The sequence below is a fragment of the Lycorma delicatula genome, chromosome 4 (assembly GCF_047948215.1).
Source record: "Lycorma delicatula isolate Av1 chromosome 4, ASM4794821v1, whole genome shotgun sequence".
Lineage (NCBI taxonomy): Eukaryota > Metazoa > Arthropoda > Insecta > Hemiptera > Fulgoridae > Lycorma > Lycorma delicatula.
Window position 1 is genome coordinate 181,437,536 of NC_134458.1, and position 21,633 is coordinate 181,459,168.

General features: G+C 29.6%; 1 protein-coding gene and 1 long non-coding RNA gene across 8 annotated transcripts in view; one reads left to right on the forward strand and one right to left on the reverse strand.

Moving 5' to 3' along the window:
* The window catches only part of LOC142324123 (cell adhesion molecule 1-like), a 508,688-nt gene that overhangs the window by 455,488 nt on the left and 31,567 nt on the right, over positions 1–21,633 (forward strand). For all 7 annotated transcript variants that reach the window (XM_075364797.1, XM_075364793.1, XM_075364792.1 and 4 more), the window contains one exon: positions 17,439–17,667. In XM_075364797.1, coding sequence (XP_075220912.1) covers positions 17,439–17,667 — 229 coding nt within the window. The remainder of the gene's footprint in view (positions 1–17,438; positions 17,668–21,633) is intronic.
* LOC142324127 (uncharacterized) overlaps positions 1–21,633 on the reverse strand; it is a 415,902-nt gene that overhangs the window by 209,850 nt on the left and 184,419 nt on the right. The window lies entirely within an intron of this gene.

Genomic DNA, 21,633 nt, shown 5'->3' on the forward strand with positions numbered 1-21,633 from the left:
AACCATATATTTATATATATATATATATGTATGTATATGATATTTATATATTTTTACTGTTAAAATCATATTTTCAAATATATATAGCAATTAGCAACTTGTCCTGATTGAAGGATTCATGATTCAGCCAAACGCTGAATTTTTAAAAAAATATTTTTTTGTAGATAAATTGATGAAATTTTATATACACGTTTTTCTTCCGGTATGAGGGCACGCTAAGAAAAGGTTTTCTGAAATTCCGAGTTAAAAGGATTAAAATGGATTTTGGAATTTTTTTAAACCTGGCTATTTTTTTTAATTTCTCAGTAACAAATAAAGTCATCAACTTGATTTTAGTGGGTATAATTTACATGTAAATATCTAAAAACAAATTTCTAGATTTTTCGAAATTCGACCTTGAAAGTGGTGAAGAAAGGTAAAAAATATTTCATCAATCATTGCAAATATTCCCCGTTTCTGACTGCATTAAACGCGCGCGATATTCTGCAGATCTGGGCTTGCAAATAATTTTCAGATAAATATAAAAAAACTATTTTGGTTTTTTTTCCGATTTTTTTAAGGTAAACGGCTTAATGGCTCAACCAACCTCCCTCTGGTATGGCTGCACCTGCCTCCGATTACTTCACTAAAAAATCTGATGTGGACACCATATGACTTCCTTGTACGCCTATTAAGTTACATATACGAGTACACGTTAATATTAAATAATCAGATATAATATACATGGTTATTACCAACATAACATTCAATTATTCTAAATGTCGATTGCCCAGTCGTTTGCAATCGAAAAGTGAGGTGCACAACTAGATGTTACAACATTAATAAATACAAAATTTCAATATTCTACGGCTAATCGTTTTTGAGAATGCATAAAAGGTAAAACAAAATGGCGTCGAAAATAAAATTATTCTAATATAAGATCATGCTTAATGTTTAAAAAAAATTTTTTCGTAAGAAAATTATTTATAATTCTGAAAGAAAATAACTATAGTGACCTTTTTCTATAAAACTTTAAATAAGGATAAGGCACCTAAGAACCATATTACTGTAGCTAACAAGGGGAAGGCACGGGCTTCGGGACACCGATTTCAACTATATTGCGTGTGAGTAGTACACTCTTTACAGGTCTTCATCACAAAATACTAACGCGCAATATTCAATTATACTCAAGAAAAATGGTCCTAAAAATTTCCTTAGCAATTTATATTAGTTTATATATTAATCTTGTTTCACGTCGCTCAAGTAGATACGCGGTGAAAGTAAGAATGTGTCGGATCCGTAACCATACACACATCGGTTTGAATCCGACTTCATATAGATATACTTTTTTTTTAATTTAAATTTATTGATTATTATTAATTATTAACCTCTGATTGAAATTTTTTTTTAATTATAATGAAAAGTGCATAAAATTTGATTTCACTTATAACGTCTGATTTTTTTTCATATTTTTTTTGTTTTGTTATTATTAATTATTATTATTTATTGTTAATTTTTTTTTACAATCAGAGGTTAATAATTATTATTAATAAATCAATTATTTAAATTAAAAAAACAGTTAAAAAAATATATCTATAAGAAGTCGGATTCGAACCGACGTGCCCTCGCCTTGTAATATACAAATATTTGATTAATTAAAATTTTATTTGGCTATAACTGTGGAACCAATGAAAATAATTACCACTTATGATGTACCGTCGAAAAGCTCACAATGAGGGCTTATTACTGCAGTTAAGAAAAAGTCTAAAATTCAGATTTTTTTTGGATTTTGGACACTTTTGATCCAGTCGATTGCAGCCAAAAGAAGAGGTGCACAACTGTATGTTGCAACAGTCCTAAAATTCAACATTCGACGGCTACTCATTTTTGAGTTATGCGAGATACATACATACGTACGTACAGACGTCACGCCGAAACTAGTCAAAATGGATTCAGGGATGGTCAGAATGGATATTTTCATTTAAATCTCAAAACCAAAATTTATCGTGATCACAATACTTCCTTTACTTTGTACAAGGAAGTAAAAATTGACCGCGACGGGAAATGCAAGTAACCATATAGCGCAGACGAAGCAGCGACTATGGCGATAGATATTACTACCGTCATGGTCGCGGATGATTATGTTTGTATTTTCTTTTTTAATTGTGTGTTCGGTGTATATGAATATACCCTCACATAGTACATGAATTTACACACAACTTATTCAGCACTCTTCCATCCTTAAATAGAGATCAGATTAGAAAAATAACCTAATTAAACTAATTAGTTAAGTAAGGTTTAATTAACCATCTGATTAGTGCTATGACTACCCATCATCATCAGAATATATTTGCCATAAATAATAAAAATGTTGCAAACAATCGTAATATATTAAAATTTTAAACTTTTCAAAATAATTTCGCGCTAGTTAAATTTTTCGTCTTTCAGCTAATAATGAATGATTTTGAATTACATATCTCCGTATATTATTATAAGAATTAATTGATTTTTTTAGATTTATTTCTTCGATTATATTGAAGAAAAAATTCATTTTTATGCAAATTTATTCTTCATCTTTCAATACATTTTAACAGTTTCATTTCCGTTTCTTAGTGAAAAATTATATTTTTATTAACACATTTTGAAAGGTATGTTCTAATAACAAAGATTTTTTTATATGTGGACTGAAAGTTTGGTTATCAATAGTTCAAATTTGGGAATTTAATATTTTAAATACAAAATAAAATTATTATTAGACTATTCTAGTCTTTTTTATATCATTAATAGTCGTTTTTTTTTTTTTTTATACAGTAGACTAAAGGTTTTTATATTTTATCGGTCCTAAGGAATTTAGTATAATTTAAAAAGAATCAATTTCTCATTGCCTACGATAAATTTCTTTTTTTATAATTTTTTTATTACTAAAGTATTCTTAATGGAAAAAAAAGAAGTTTTATGGCATTATTATTTGTTGAATTTATTTGAATGATTATAATACAGAATATTATTAAAGTATAAAAATCACTAAATAAATTTTCAACAGTTGAATATGGAAAAATAGAATTTCACAAATGCTTCAACCTCGAAGCTATCTATATTCGGTACGGACAACCGCGCACCAAACATTCATGGAGAGAAAACTCAACGTTTTCAAGTACAAAGGATAGGATTCTGACCCATCATTTTAAAAGACACATTGATAAACAAAATTTTGGTAAAAACTTCGGGCTACGACAACCCAAACCAAAGTGGCGACCGTTTAATGTTTTTCACATCTAGTTTCAAAAGTGGTCTTCAGTTCCTTTTAAATTACTGTTCAAGAGTGAAAAAAAAATGATCAAATGTTGCAACCTTAAGACCATCTATTTTTCGATATGAGATAACTAATTTTTGTCGTCGTAGAAGAGCCTTTTAAAGGAACCATATAGTCTCGATCCCCATTGTAGAGTGGAACTCTAGGGAGAGTCCCACTCTACAATGGGTACAATACAATAGGTCTATATGGGTACAATACGACAGATCTAAATACGTCTTGCAGACCTATCCGCTAAAACCCCTCCTCACACCGGAACAATAGATGCCTTACGGTATTATCACAGCATCCCATGTGTTGCGTATCACTTCTGCTCCCATTGCTGACCCAACGTTTTCCTTCTTTTTTTAATCCAGGGAAGAATCAGGAGGAACTATTCATCCCTGCACTTCTCTATTCATCTTCGTACGGATAACCAACATCACGGACATCGTATCCACGTCAATTCGGTCCGCAGCATAGTTTCCATGATTTTATCTAGGAAAAGCACACCGAATTCTCTCCAGCATGCTTCACTATGCTAGCAGGAACCGATCGCACACGAACACCTTTTGTTCTGTTATGTTCTCCCTTCCCGCACAGTTGCATTCCGCAGAGGGTCTCAAGGTCCGCGCGAATAGGTATGCTTTGAAATCTCCTTGACCGGTAAGGAATTGGGTCAACCTCGTACCCCAATTTCCCATAAGATCGCATCATGGAATTTATTATGTCACTTTTAAAATAGTTTGAAAAATTTGATTCCCGTTTTGATTAAAATTGTCGTAGTCTGAAGTTTTTTACAATTTTCTTTCAATATCCCTTAAAATAAAATGTCAAAATCCCACCCTATCGGTTTAAAATTTTGTATTTTTCCTTGTAAGGGCTTTCTAGGGGTTTGAGATGTAGTGGTCTAGTACAAAAAATAAATCGTTTCGAGGTAGGACCATTTCTTAAATATAGTTTTTCTTTGTTTTTCAAGGGTTTTCACCCAACAAGTACATAATTAAAAATCTACTCCAATGTATGAATGAATGTAGTCCAATGAATGTAGTTTATCGACATTCATAGAAATTCTTCTAAATAAGGTAATGTCTTATTTCATTTTGTACTCATAAGATGTCAGAAACATTTGATTCGATCCAGTTATATAATTACAATTTCAATTTATCAGTTGTAATAAACAGTTATTACAAGTAGCTATAATTAGCAATAATTAAAAATAGTAAAACTGAATTTAACTTTTTTCTTTTAATTTACAAACGTACCGGAATATTAAATATATTAAAGTATAACCTACTTTTTATTTGATTAACTGCAAAAATAAGAAAATTTAAGAATTAATAATTGAGTAATGCAATTAATAAACTTAAAACACGAGAAATGATGTTAAGATAGGTAGGCCATATGGTTAGAATGTTTGTTACTAAGATGGGAATAAAATAATTACGCCTTCACTCAAGAAAATAAGAATATTTATTTCAATTACTATTTGAGTTTATGAAATTAGAGATCGTTGAGAAAAAAAAACAGGAAAACTCATGAATTTCTAGTTTTAAAAATAAAAATAAATTTATTAAAAAATTTCCTTAAAAATTGCATTTTAAAAATTATAATTAATGATTAGCATTAACGAAAATTTTTATTTAGTATATGAATGAGTTGCTAGTGATTACCTCACTTGTTTTATATTTTACCTTTCCTTCTTTGGAATGGGTTCTGGCTATATAAACTCTAGATTAATAAATCGGTTCATGTTTTTGAGTCCACGATAGCTGTATGGTTTAATGGAAGAAACTATTTGCTCCCCCTCTAGGCTTCTCTAGTCTGTTTCTAATCTGGTAGCTAGATAAAGAATTCAATCTTGGCCTGAGTAGATAATCTGGAAAAAATACCTACTGATTTCTGACGGTAGAACAATTTTTATAATTTCAATTCCAAGAATTTACTAAATATTTATAAAAAATTTCAGTTTACAAAAAAAGAAATAACAATTGGATAAATATTTTAAAGATATTAAATTTACTAAAGAAGAATCAATAACAAAACAAACGTCTGCTGAGCCTCAAACAGTTTATCCTAAGTAGCTCCTAGAGCTTACCTAACAGCGTGAGCGGACTAAGCGCGGTGCCATACACCACCCAACCGCTCACTTTTCATATATTTACTAAAATGGGTAGGCGCACCTCGTCAACTACTAAAAATATATATGATATCCATAAATTAAAATTTATTTCGTCGGGACAGTTGAGAGTCCGTAACAACCAGGCATCTGTTAGGTATGAATCACAATTCATTCAATTCCGGTTATTGGTAACACTAAATACGTGAGGAATTAAATATCTTCTTTTCCGTAATTTTATTAAATTGAATCTTTTAGTGTGGAATTACATTTTTCTGCAAATTTCATATGAATCGCGGGACAGTTTTCATGTATATCGGATATTTAAAATACTTTAATAACAAAACGTAACAAAATTTTAACTGGTAAGAAGTTAGGTAACAAAGCGATATCTCGATTTAAGGGATTTTCGATTAATTTCATGATTTTAACAGTTTTATACCTTGCCTCTAAATTAAGTATACTCTATCTAAGTAACAGTTTTGATGCATACTCTATCTAAGTATGTTTCCATGTTTTGATGCCACATATTAAGAGAGATTCGAAGAGAGAAGAATACGTAATATGATTAATGTGGTGGAGAAGATATACGAGATGTGTAAAAGTAATGATGCTAATTTTTTTTGGCAGCCAAAGTGGCTACATTGTAAAGTTGCTAGTAAACACATGGTTATATGAACAGCTGATTTATATTAGGTATTAATATTTTTAGTATATTGTTGCCACATGAGACGTAAACAACCTTTTCGTGAAACGAGTTTTTGTTGTACGTTACAAAAATTAGTGATACTAATTATGAGCAACGTTGTGCAACCAAGTTTTGTGTTAAACTCAGTGAGAATGCTACTGAAAATTTTCAAAATTGAAGAGAAGTATGAAGATGACACTCTGTCACGAGCCCAAGTGTCAGATGGTTTAAAGCATTTTCAGATGGGCGGGAATCAGTTGCGGACGATCCACGCACTGGAAGACCATTAACGTAAAAAAGTGACGACAATTTTGAGCGAATCAGAGACTTGATACGATACGACCGGTGATTAACTCTCAGAATGATTGCGGAACAATTGAATTTGAACCATTACCACAGTCCATAAAATTTTGACAAACTAATTGGACATGAAAAATGTTTGTGCAAAAATGATCCCAAAATACCTCACTGTTGAACAGAAAAACAACAGAGTGGAAGTATGCTGCAATCTTCTAGGGCGAATTGAAACTGATCCTGATTTTCTAAAAAGTGTTATTGCTGGTAATGAATATTGGATATTTGAGTACGACCCAGAAAAAAACAGCAAAGCAAGGAGTGGCACACTTCAAACTCACTACGTCCCAAAAAAGCATAAATGAGCAAAACAAAACCATGCTAATTTGTTTCTTCGATACTAATGGAATTGCCCATAAGGAGGTTTTGCCTACAGAATAGACTGTAAATCAATATTTTTACCAAGAAATTCTTGAAAGACTGCAGAAAAGAGTTGCCCGCGTGAGACCAGTCATCAAAAACAACTGGATGCTGCATCATGACAATACACCTTGTCACACTTCACTCTCAATTAATAAGGTTTTGGCAAAGAAAAATATTGGTGTAAATCCTGAACCACCTTATTCACCTGACTTGAGTCCCTACGACTTTTTCCTGTTCTTGACTTTAGAAAAAACACCTCAAACAACACCACTTTGGAACAGTGGAAAACATTAAAAAAATGTAACCGACCATCTGAAGGATATCCCGGGTTCCGAGTTCCAACACTGCTATGAAGAGTGGAAAACCCGTTTGAAGCGTTGCGTGGCTTCCTAAGGGAATTATTTTGAAGGTGATAGAGTCCATGTGTAACCGGATTGTAAGTAAAAAAATTTTTCTGAACCAGTCTCATTACTTTATTTACAGACCTCGTATTTATTAACTATAAATAATTTAAAGAGGTTTTTACGAATTTTTTCCTAATGGTGTTAAAATGCTCATTCCATCTGAAATAATGATCAATAACAATGCCAAGGTATTTGCAGGAGCTTACTTCAATAATGAGATCACATTTACAAGTTGATATCAATTGTTAAGCGTTATTCCGATTTATTCATGAATTTAATCTGTAAACATAAATCAGGATTTCTGGATGAACATATATTTTCATAAAAATCATTAACTGGGTTGAAATATTTATTTTTATCAAATTTTTTACTAAAATTTGCGGATAGTTTTAAGCGTAAATTCATCCAATTTCATCCACCACCGGGTGAACAGTAAAGCTTAAAAGTGAACACGTAAGAATTTACACCAGCATTTTTTATGTAGACAATGGCAAAAAAAAATGTTTTGTAAGGACAAGATAGAAAATCATGGGTTCGAATCCCGGTCAGGCTTAATATTATTTGATGCTACAAAATCCGTTTCTTATCGTTTAAAAAAAAATAAATAGGGTTATTGTAATTGGGAATAGGCCTTCGGTTACCGGAGAAATAGAAAAAAATATTATGCTTGCCGAAGGAGGTCGTCATACAACACATTCCACAAGAAGGTCCCCAAGATTGATCTGCGGCACCCCACGCTGCATAGGCATGACGACTTCCTCCCCCTCATCAGACGTGATACTCAAGTTCCTTCCACTGAGGTGCAACTGCTTCATCCTCAACAAGTAAGGTGAAATGCCTCACTGCTTTAACTGCCGCAATATGGCCTCCCACCTTACCGCATTGAATGCATTAGCGACATCCAAGAAAACGACCAGGGGAATCTTTCTCACATTCCTAGACCCCTGGCCGCCGCCTCCACCACCTCTGTCACTTTTTTAACAGAATCCACTGCGCTTCTTCCTTTCCGGAAGCCATATTGCTTGTCCGAGAATCCCCCAGTTCTCTCTAACTCATCTTACAGCCTGTTTGTCAGAATAATTTTGAAAAGTTTCCCCAGGTTACCAATTAGACAAACCGGCCAGTAACTCATTAATTAATAATTTGTTCATTTATGAACACTTAGTTTTATTTAAGTCGCTAATGACTGTTGTCATTGATGGGACTATAAACAAACGATGGATAAATAAAAAAAAAAAACTATAAAATAAAACGTAAGTGATAATTAAAAATAAACAAAAATTTGTAAAAAAACATTTAAGTAGAGATACCTTCCGGGTACAAATGAGATGTATAGTACGCGGAAGAACATCTACTTGTACAGATATAAATAAATAATAATAAATAAATTACTACGTCAAATTTTTAAATAAAATTAAACTTTGAGGAAATTTTATGTAATTTTTAAAGTAAGTAAAATTTATAATTCAAAAAGTACATGAACTTAGATGTTATGTAAGATTAAAACTTAAGATTAAAGGAATCTTTCGATTATAACACTAAGAGTTTAGAGAAAGAGGGGTAATGTGGAGGCTTACTAAAAGTGAAGTTAATACGGAACTCTTTTAAGACTAGACAACCTAGAATTCATCGGATCAAATCTCAGATTCGCATCACATTCTATTTTACGGGATATAAACATTAAAACAATTTCATTTAAAATCTCACTTGTAACTTCTTATGAAAGTTTTGAAAAGCATAAACTTTAACTGAGTTACAGAAAAGTTTAATGTTGAAAGCTCTTAATGATTCCGGATATTTCTTTTTTCCTTATTACTATTTTTATTTTTTTTTGCATTAACTGTAACGTTTGAACATAATGTTATTTTATAATAATAAAAACTTTTGAGGAAACCAGATTTAATTTTTAAATTTAATAAAAGTTGTATACAAGTTTTCTTTCGCAGTTTACAACTATTAAAACAAAAGACTTCCGTGCTATTATAAGTTTATAAAATAATAAAATTTCTAATTTTATATAAGAAATTACACTGACAAAATTTTAATTAAAAATATTCGTAATGAAATGGATTTCAGATAAAAAATTATGTCATTATAAAAACTTTCAAGTTGAAATTGAACAAACTGCACATGTATCTTTTTAAAAATTTTATAAACTTATTGATAATAACTTTATTAAAAATAATACTAGGAGACCCATGTTGTTCCGCGGCATCAGTAAATAAATTAACTTAAGTTATAATAAATCATGTAGTTTTTGATTCATAATACTTCCTTCCAGACAACATTAGCAATGCGTTGACCCTTAGGTCTCATTTCTACTTTCACATTTTTAAAAGATTTTGCGAGACGGTGACATGAGTTCCGTCTTGGTAAAGGATACCCGTAACCTGCATTTTGAGCTATTCTTGTTAATTCTACAATTTTTGTTACTGTGTCTTCCTTCGATTCATCTAAAAGAGCCATGTCCATCAGCAACCCCGTATTTTTTTTAAATTTTGAAAAGGGTCTCTCTGTCCAAAAAATTGTAAAGCTTTCTGAAAGTCGATGAAAAATATGAAGATAGATTTGTCCCTGGACACGTAGTACTTTAGATGCACCATTTTTCAAACTATGTATTTGTACTGGACGTGATTTTTCCCATCGTAAGCCTTCTAAATACTCTCGTATTTTGTCATATGTTTTGTTAACGCATGTTTATTATGGTGTTTTGTATTTTATTTGTAATATTACGTTATTTATTCTTCATTATTTCATTTGTTACTATGTTTGTTGATATTATTTTTATTTTTATCCCTTTACATTTAAATTAATGGGTCTTTTCTAGAAGACGTTCGCCGTTATACTGTCACTCCAAATTTATTTCTACCAGTAAAATGTATTAGCAAATAACTTACCTCCTAGTTTTGGAAGAAGTGTTTGCGTTATTATGATGTTTTTCAAGATGTTTTCTCAACCTAATTTAACATAATATAAAAGTCTAATTTAATTTATATTAGCTTAATAAAAAAACAAACAATTTCATTGTTATGGACAGCAGTTGAACATTATGTCATCCCGTATTTTTCCAAGACTATCTTTGTCTTACTTCTTTTTCTCTACACACATCCGTAAAGATATGAATCTGGTACACACAGCTAGTACCAATCTATTCGATTTCTGAATTTTACAAAAGCCCACAATGATTCCACAGATTTTGGGTATGTATATCCGATTAGAAATTTACAACATTTTCGGAATGATTCACGATAAAATTCCTGAAATTCGTGTTAGGCAATATGATGCTTACAAGTGTAATATAATTATTCCGGACAAAATGAATTCCGATCCAACACCCAGAAATGTTTTCCAGTTCTTTTCGGCACCGAATAAAGAAAATGTACTTTTTTCGCGACATATGCTTCCAAATACCCATTATTCTGGATACACATGTCCGACATCATACTTTATTTTTGGGAAAAGCATGATATCCATATATTTTGCCGGATTTCCAATCAAAATTATGTGAACAGATAACATCTATAAGATATTTATCTAAGAAATTATTGTCTTACAAACAAAAGAAACAATTGGTTATTGAAAATATAAATAAATAAATTTATAAAAACTTAAAATACCTTTAAATTTAAAGGTATTATAATTGTAAATTAGAAATACGGAATACATAAATATATAATAAGATTAATAAATAACAAAATAAAAAATAAATAAATTAAAATCAATTGATCTTCTAAAAAAAGGTCAAAATTCATTGCTTAACGATAACAGTATACATACCAAAATAAAATAAGAAAAGTACATCTAATAATATTTATTAATGATGAATATTATAGTCATCCAGCCTTGCTAATTTCTACTTCAGATTTATCAGAGCTCAACTACAATTACTCGTATTCTGACTTTTTCTTTTACCAATCGATTAGTTCGAGACTAAAGATTAGTTTGAGACTAAAGTGTTTATATTAGTTTGTAACGACAGGGTCATTAGCCTCCTGACCTATCCTTGTGACATTATCATGATATATCTAAGGATCCATTGTAAGCGATGCCCTGGAGACAATGTTGATGAATCTATTATCGGAGTTTCTAGTTTAAACTGTCTCAGTACATATCCACTGTCACAATACAGGCACTGCGCCTGCTTTATTATCACCTTAGGCAACACTATAATATCGATTAGATTCCAATACTGCTCGCTTTACGCACACTATCGTTATAGAACCCGGAGTTGATAACGATAACTAGTACTTTAACAAAATATACCTATTGTAACTACTCAATCATCCTTATCTAGGTTTTTGATCAGCTCTAAGCCAATTATTATCTTCTTTAATTTAACCGCTAAGATAATATAAATGAATCCTACCCGAAAAAATTATTTCTTTTAACTAGAGCACAATTTAATCATATATCACTAACTGATATTCGTATACTAGTTGTATTAAACATAATCGCTAAAGTAAGTTGACCTCATTTTAAGTGCGCTCGGGGATATGCACAGCGATTTTGAATCTGAAATCCGACCCGGCACGTATTTATATGAAAATCAATTGTACGCTAAATAATTGCTGCATAGCGTGTTATTTACACAAATATGAATTATAAGTCATATTATTTGTAAATATATTAAATAGTGCGTTTATAAAATACATTAAACAACTTTAAAAGTGGAGATCTTAAATAAAAACAAGTAACAAGTTAAGTAAGTTCTTGTGTCTGTTATATATATATATATATATATATATATATATATATATATATATATATAGATATATATATATATATAAAATCTCTAATTATTATTATTAATTAATAAATTATTTTTATTTCAGTAAGTGATGGAAATGAAAACAGGTACAAACTAGTCAGACCGTATAATTTTATGCGTACCACTTTAACTATTTCAGTAATATCTCAGCCGTTCATCAGCAAATCTAAAAAAATGAGATGTTATTTTGTTTACGATAAAAGACTAAAAAATTTATCTTAGTTCGATGAAACTAATATTTGTGGAGTTACTAATGATTAAAAAATATTCTGAAAAAATACATTTTTGTTGAGAAAAAAAAATGGAAGAAGATGAATGGATATATAACAAATACTACACACGTTACTACAAATTATTTCTAATTTTTCGTTGTTTTAATACTTTTTTTTATCAAAAGATAAAAAGTGATTAAAATTTTGCTAATAAGTGTGATTATAATTTAAATACTTAATTAAATTATATATTTGTTAAAAAAATAAATTTAAACACCGAATAAAATATTAAAGGTCATTAATGTACTTTATACTATGTACAGTGAATTAGAGTAATTTAATAGCATTCTAGTCAATGTATAGTACAGTTCATGTTAGCTCATCAAGCCAGCTATATAATAATCCTTAATTCAAAGTTTCACGGCCTGCAGCGGCAGACTGCCTGGTTCGGAGCAGCTTTTAGGCTTAACTTCCCTTCATTCTCAAAGCCGCCTCGTCTCTTCGTGTTGTCTAACAACCATCCTAAACCGAGTACAGTATTTAAAGCAACGCTCTTCACCAACGGTATACTCCCATCCCTTAATTTTGACTCCTTTGACAAACATTAGTAACAGTAACTTTATTACATATTAATGCGACAACATTGTAATTATTTTGTAACTAATTTATTAAATATTATTAAAATATAATAAACGTATTATATTGTCTGATCGGAATTCAAACTACCAATTTTTTTTTTCTTTATTGCAATATTTATAAAATTTAATCGGCTATATATTATTGCTAGTTCTGTAATTATTTATCTACTGCCTTCAGAAAGTGCACTTATGTCATAAATATTTGTAAACTAGTAAATATCTTGTCTTTCACCGAACAAATGCAATAAAAAATATTTTGACGAGGGTTAAAATATTAAATAATGATAATCATAATAATAAAGTTGATGGTAAGTTAAAAGACTTTTTTAGCAAAGAATTTAATCTATACTTATTTTTCAACTAGTTTTTGTAACAATTATAGAATATATCATTTGTTTTAATTAGAAAATAAGTAAAGTGATAAATAACGAGATTTTCGTTTTATTACTGGGCTACTGGGGAAGAGTTAAATTTTAAGCTGTGTGTAACTGACAGAAAAGTTTAACCTTTTACTTATTTTAATTTTTTTTTTTATATAAATGTTAAGTTTAATAATAATTTTATGTTTATTTTGTATTGAAATAAATTCTTAAAACTGAAATTTTTTAATATTCCAATATTAAGTTAAATAAATTGAAATTTGATTATATATAACGTTAAAAGCAGTTAACAATAAATTAAATTTAAACGAAGCTGTATAAAGTTAATTAAATAAATGAAGTTAAAATAAAATGAACACAATATTTATTCTTCATTTAGCTTAGAGGTGCTTACAATAAAATAAGCTACATCTTTCCGTCTTAAACTGTTTACTTAAGTAGAAATACTACTTACATCGATTAAATAAATATATTAGAAATTAATTATTTATTCACATACACATTAAATGTGAATAAATAATTAATTTCCAATGCTTTAAAGGCTGAAAATACAAAATAATGTTTTCATTTTAATTAAAAGTCTCAAATCCGATTTCTCCATGATAATATAACATGATTATGATCAACAAAAAAATATCGCAACTTACATTAAAGTGAAAACAGTTTTTTTATTTATTTATGACATAGACACCCAACCTACTTATCCTTAGTGTTTACTAAATTCCTGCGGATAATAAAACTAAGTGTATAAAAAAAACAATAATATTTTATAGCTGGAAAAGAGTTGCGTAACTTTCTCGTCTTTGCACTTGACAGATTTCTGTTTTAGACATGTCATATGGCTTTTAAATATTAATTGGATAGTTATGCAATAATTATAGTGCAGTTGTAATAAATATCAAAATATTCAATATTGATCGAATAACAATAATAATAATTTCTAATAAAAATAATAATTTATAATAAAATTCCAAACCCTGGGAAATAAAAACAGACGTAATGGTTTAAAAACGGTAATGGTTTATCACCGCTACTTTTTAATTGTGTGTTCGAAAAAATAGTAAGAATTCGAAATGAGAAAGTAAAATAATGCAAAATTTTACCAATAAAATTGGGAAAGAAGAATAAATCTACTGTAGTACACTGCCTATCATTTGCAAATGATTTTGCCATATTTTCCAAACATCTAACGCGGCAACACAAATTAATCTTTTAGAAGAAATAGCTAGTAAAACAGATTAAAGAATCTGTCCAGAAAAAACTATATTCACATCCAGTACTGAGAGACCACGAAGAACTTTGTTAACAAATATCGGTCACATAGAAAATATTAAAAAATTTAAATATGCACGAGAGACAATCCAAGAAAATGGATTACAGAAATCCGCCATAGATGATAGGATTCATAGAATGCAAAGAGAGTATGGTCTGACTAAGAATATCTATAACAAAAAATGCAAAAATAACGCATTATAACCGTAATTACAACAGAATGTTTGTATTCTTGTGAATGCCTGTCACTTAATTATAAAATAAATAAATTATAACTCTTGGAAAGTAATAAGTAATGGTGAAGTAAATAAAATCGTAGAAAAAATTTCAGAAACAATGAGAAAAAGAAGATTTTAATTTGTTTGGGCCCTTACATAGAATGAATGACAACAGTTAACGAAACAGATCTTAAGTACTTTGAGAAAAAAGTTAACAACATGCTGGATCCAAGAAGTCAAAAAAGGTCTAGAAACAATATAAAACAGGATTAAATAAGAGAAAAAGATACGTTTTGGAGAAAAGTGCGAAAAATAGAATTCCCAGGTAGGGAGGATAAGAGAACCGGAACTAAGTGGTCCAAGGAAAGGGATAAAACGCATAGCGAAGACGTGAAAAAGTACTGAAAGATAAGGAAACAATATCGAGAAGGAAATGAAATAGTTACGTATTCCTTAGGCGGCCATAACGAAAGAATAAAAATAATTATTTATTTCTCAAATTTTGTTTTACATAATACAGTATCTTAGAAGTACATTAGAATAAAAATTAAGTACGAAAGAATAAAAATAATTATTTATTTCTCAAATTTTGTTTTACATAATACAGTATCTTAGAAGTACATTAAAAACATAAAACTACTTACTTATACACTCCATATAAAAAAAAGTAGGCTACTTAAGTATGAGAAATTAGGTATACCCAATCGAAAATTCTGTGTTGGTGATCACCATCAAAATTAAAATAACAAAAGTATCTATAAATTAAAATAATTAATTATTTTAGCTATTAGCATACACCATTCAATAGCATCCTATTTTTTTTTATTTTACGGTAATTTTCATCAAGCATAGTATCTACTATTCAAATAAGAATTTCTCTATATTATGTACTTCAAATAACCAAGAGAATAATTTTATATTAAACTTAGTTTTTTCTTCCTAAATTTCGTGATTTCTTCGCGGAGTAAGTTTTACGTTTTTAGTAATAAAAAGTATACCGGCCTCCGTGGCGCGAGTGGTAGGCGTCTCGGACTTTCAACCGGAGATCCACGGTTTGAATCCCGGTCAGACATGGCATTTTGACAGCTACAAAAGTGCCATTTCATCTAATCCTATAAAGTAATACCTAACGCTGGTCCCGGAGACAAAAGAAAAAGAGTGTAGAAATGTTTTTATAATTCAGGTTTTGTTTTAGGTAACATAAAAATGTCTTTTCTGCATGATTTTCTTATATCTTCTGTATTAGTAACTCTTACAGTCGTTCTTCTATTAAAGAAGATCCTTAAAACTTAACAACATATAAATACTTAAAGGGAAAAATATTAAGTCTCTTAAAAAGAGAAAAGATTTTACCAGTCGATTTTTATTTGAAATTAATCTAATTATATATTTCTGAGTAATAAATGTTGGTTCTGCAATTGCATAATATTCTCCTCTCCGATATTATAGACCACATATAAATTTTGACTGGATTTCTGTATGATTTAACATTTTTAAAACCTTTGGAGAACAAAAAAACCTTAAAAAATAAAATTTATGAATACCTATAACTAATTCTTTATTTTTTTTTAAATGTTCAATCCATTAAAAATCGTTGTTGATGTAAATTGCGATATTTACATCTAGGTCTTCTTTAACGTAAAAATTAAATTATGATATTTAATATATTCTAAATAGTTCGGTAAGCCTTTTGATTAAAAAATTAAATAATTCATTTTTGCTACATTTAATCTTATTTCATTCTTTATTAACCACCATCAAATTCTTCGATGTCCTTTTTTTATTATTTCCGCATTCATTGCTTTATAAAGTGCCGTATCATCAGCAAACGCTAATTTACCATTGAAAATTCCATTAAATAGATCGTTTATGTAAACAATGAACAATATAGCACCAACTACAGAAACTTAAGGGATTGTAAAACGTATTCCACGTTTTACAATCCCTTAAGAAGTTACTCTGTTGCATATTATCACTTGTTGAGTCAAACCTTCCAGGTAAAATCCAAACCAATTATTACAAAGTCCTCCCTCTAACTTTAGCTTTCCATAATTAATTTAACAATATTTTTTAATCAACTACATCTTAAAGCTTTCCTCATGAGTAGAAAAAATCCAGTTGCTTGATCGTTTCTAGGTAAAGTAACAGTCTAAAACGGTAGCAGGTAAAAAGTCTAAAAACGGGTTCCATAGAACCCTTTTTAAAAAGAGTTTCCATGTCGTCTACATTAGTCAGTTTTTTGATGTTGAAAATTAAAGTTAAAAAAATTGATATTTCAAAGTACGAGTCCCATTCAGCCATCTTGTATTTTTGGACTTAAAATTCTATTTACTGCAGTAATTACTTACTCCAATAAGTTGACTAAGTTCGGTGTGATGTTATTCAATAAGGCTAAAAAAACCGTGATTTCCCCTTTCGATGAAAACCCAATATTGTAGTATTACATCTGTATACTGTGTCGCTAATGAAAACCTCTGACTGAGTTACTCATCGCTAATTAACCCACTTTCGGAATAGCTAGGACATTTAAATTTTGTATATTTATTCAATAATGGATCATTTGGAAAACTAAGCAAAAAGTAGTTTGATTAACAGGTTAAATATAGAATTCCTAAGCGAAAAACATCGCCCACCTGAAGATAGGGTATTTGAATTAATTATTACAAATTTTTAAATTACTTTTGTGCATGAAGAAATAAAAAATAAATTTTATGCGATTAATTTTATTTAAAACGTTATACCTTGTTTCAGGTTACAAATCCAGATAACTTACGGCACTACCAGGACGTTATACACACTCATGGTCTTGTAACATCCTCTTTGGGATTAAGGTTGCCTGTAACGCCAGAGTATTTTTATAAAGGCAGTATGAAAGTGAGATGTGTGGCAAGTCTTTCACCTGTACTTTGGCAAGGAGATCGTGAAAGCGTAGTTCAAAGAGTGCGGCCACTTTACGAAAATCGAGAAGCTTTATTACTTGGTAAGCAAATACTATGTGTGTCTGTGAATGCTATGCGCGTATGGATTTTTATATTATCTTTATGGGCATTTTAAAAGCTATTTCTACTTTGTATTACATGTATTTGACACATATACGGTATTTTTCTATAAATTAAACAATATTTATAAAAGATTTAAACAAAGATATTGTTTAAAAATTAAAAAGGTATAGTCGTTTACAGAGTAATACGTAATATTTATTTATGTATATACTCATATTTGAGCAATAAAACGTACAAGAAACTTAAACACGATTTAACAAATTCAGAACAGAAGGGAACATATCCGTTAACCAAAATCAACAGTTCGAATATCAATAAAGAAATGAATAAATTCGTAAAAAAAATACCAATCTAAAATTCTGACAAAGTATTGCATGACTTTCGTGGCTATGTTGGGATGTAAAATCTTAAAAATTTTAAAATAATAAACTACAATTTTTAAAAATGAATATAGTAAAATAAAAAAAGTGAAACAAAGTTGTAAAAAAAAATCGTAAAAAATTCTACGAAATTGTAAAATAAAATAACCTTAATACGTCATTGTAATTATGTTCTTGCACAAAAAAAAAAAAAACTTATTTTAATAGCACTAATATTCAGCAAAATTAGTTTTATAAAGTTGTGGTAAAAAAAATTTAATTTGTCCTAATTTTTAAAATTTGGGATTCAAGAACCTCAAGAAGTTTTTTTTTATTGATTACGATGATTACCAAATTAAGATTTAAGCATCAAAATTACCAAATGTTGAATAAATTTTTGTTTATTTTAGGGGCTTATTTACTCTGTTGGGGAAATTTATTTATAAAGATGTGATCCCTAACAAAAAAAAAGTTATTTAAAAGAGAATTGTTTAAAAATATTGAAAAAATAAAGTATAACTCTTATGAAAGCAATGAAAAAAACATGCTTCTCATTTTGAGTCCGGGATATAATATAGGTGGTAAAGCAACTTTAATTCTAATAGCTCTTTAAATTATGAAGAAAAAAATTTTTTTTTTACTCAATAACAATTATAATTACAATCGGCTCTCCTGCGGAGCCATAAGTAAGTTTTCTGACAAAAGCACATAAGAAGGTCCTTAAGGAACCCCCAAAATAAATAATACACAAAAAAACCGTTCTAAGCAAACATAAAGTCAAATATGAAATTTCAAGCTCAGTCATAAATCACAAACCAATAATTTCAGCCCCATATAGTCCACAAAATAAACATTAATAACAAATAAAAAAGAAAAAGAAAGAAAAGTAACAAGAAATTAGATACGACACCACTAAACTTGATGGTGTTAGATTCCAAACTGTTACGCAGACCTTAAGTCGAGTACATGGGTTCGTTTCAACCGTCGGACGTCTCTGCTGTTATCGGGTAGATTAATTGCAAAGTGGTTTACATGATTCTCAAGCCTCTGCAGGTATTTGACATTGCGCTGTCATGCAATCTCACGAACCGATGGGAGCTCCAGTTTATCCTGAATCTCATCATTCCGCGTGAACCACGGAACTGGTTCACGTGGAATGATGATGATCGCTACTTTGTTCTGAAATCGTTGTATAATTTCTACATTACTACTACTAGCTGTTCCCCACAATTCCACACCGTACGTCCAGATTGGGCGCAGGATAGTCTTGTAAATTAAGATCTTGTTTGATAACGTGAGGCCTGAGTTCCTCCGTAGCAGCCAATGAAGTTCCCTATACCTTGCGTTTAACTGTTTCCTCTTCATCCTCACGTGACACTTCCAGGTCAAACGCCGATCCAGGTGAAGTCCCAGATACCGCACAGTCTCCGTTCACGGGATCAAAACACCATCGAAGTACACACCGAGACAGTCACTCCTCCGCATGGCAAATGTGACGTGCCTCGACTTACCCTGATTAACCTTAATCCTCCACTTTTTCTGCCACACGCACACACAATCCAGCGCCATTTTTAGGGTTTGCGAGGCTAGGCTAGGGTTGAAGAAAATAAAATAAATATTAAAAGAATTAGAGTAAAAAAACAAATAAACAGAATAATTTTTTAGAGTTGGGAAATAAATTTTAAGAAAAATATTCATAAATAAATTAAGCTTAACATATTTTTTTTAGTAAAATGTTCTCAAAATCGAACACCCCCTTCAATAAAGGCTAAATTATAAAAAAAAGTTTCAAAAACTTTTCTGCATTTTATGTCCGGGTTATAATTTAAAAAAAAAAACTGTAAACATTTCTATATACATTTATATACGAAGTATAAACTTTTAAAGAATGTTTGAAAAACATTTAAACCGAAGGAAGTAATTAAAAAGAACGAAAAAAATATTTCAATTTTAAGAGGGAGGTTGATTTTTTGAAAACAATTTCTTTTTTTTATCATTAATGTAGTTGTGCATTGTAAGTAACAAATTTGCTGTAAAAAAATTCTCTCTAAAATGCCTCGAAAATAAACCAAATATTTTGGCGATATCCTCTCATCACCTTAACAAATTTTGAAAAAAAAATTAGTGTGATCAATATATAAATAATTGAGCCAAATTTGAATAAAATGGGTTTGATCGATCCTGAGATGTAAGACCAAAAGTAATGCAACACAAATACACACACGTACGCACATACTCGAACATATGTTTATTTGGTCTAGATGAAATGGTTTAACTCAAAAGATTTGCAAAAAAAACCCGGTATCCTATTTTTGACACGATCACCATACTTTCTATTTTAACGGTTAGTAAACTAATTTGTATAATTAAATATATTGTAATAAACAATGATTATACATAATATTTACATAAAATCAATAATTATTTAAAATACCAGACAGGTCTTTTTGTATGACCTGATATTGATTCTTTAAAAAACCTTTTGAATAAATCTTTGCTCTCTCAAGCTCAAGAAAACAATCAAAACATGAAAGATAGATATGTAATCTGTTTAGCAAGCTGAATTTGAAGTTCAATCTGTATACACAATGTTAGATTGTCTTTCTGAAATTAAAATTTTCTCCTTCACATGTTTTTAGCACTTTAAGAATATAAACCGGTAATGCGAAACCATTTCATCCAGTATAACCTTTTAAAATAATCGTTCAAAAATAAATTCTGAAGGACGATTTTATAAAATTGCACGGTTAGTATCTATACCAAATGTTACTTTATATTTAGAGTTTTAGAAACATCTATGGAAATTACGGAATCCATGTTTATTCTGTTTTACCCATTTTGCTATCGTTTAAAAATACATCTTCCGTGTTTTAATACAATTATGAATCTATACAGAAGTTAATGTTCTATTACAACAGAAGATATATGGAAATTAGGGTATAGAACTTTTATTTTCATTTAACCCTCTTATGAGTGGTTTTAAAGGAAATTTCTAAATGTAAAGTAAATATTACTCTGGGTATTATTGTAAAAAATTATTCCCGACTAATTTTGGAGATGCATATCAGTCGCAAGTAGATGTAGTTTTTAATAATCGGTTTGCACATCTTATCACCTCTCTAATTACTAAAGGTGAGCGGGGGAAAAATTCCTTCTTGTTAGCTTACACACTTTAATGTAAAATCATCTAAACAAATAATAATCGTTAGGCACAAAGAAATTATAAGTATTAAAATTTTTTTTAAATCCATTCTTTATAAAATTATATTAAGAAGAAATAAATAATAGAATGACCCAGAATGTCTTATACAAACGCTTTCAGGAACAAGTATTGCAACTTAACAAATTTTATAAAAATTTAATTACGGAACCACAGTAAAAGAAAAAAGTTAGAAAAAAAACAGTGAAAAAAGGGGTCCTACTAACACTAACAAATCTATTAAGCTTAAAATTTAAAACAACATACATATGAATGTATGTAGTCAATCATTCACAGTACATAAACGAAGTACCTAGCCAGATAAATTAAAATCTGAAATAGAAACTTCACTATGTCTATCTTAAATCTAATGTCATTGATATGTA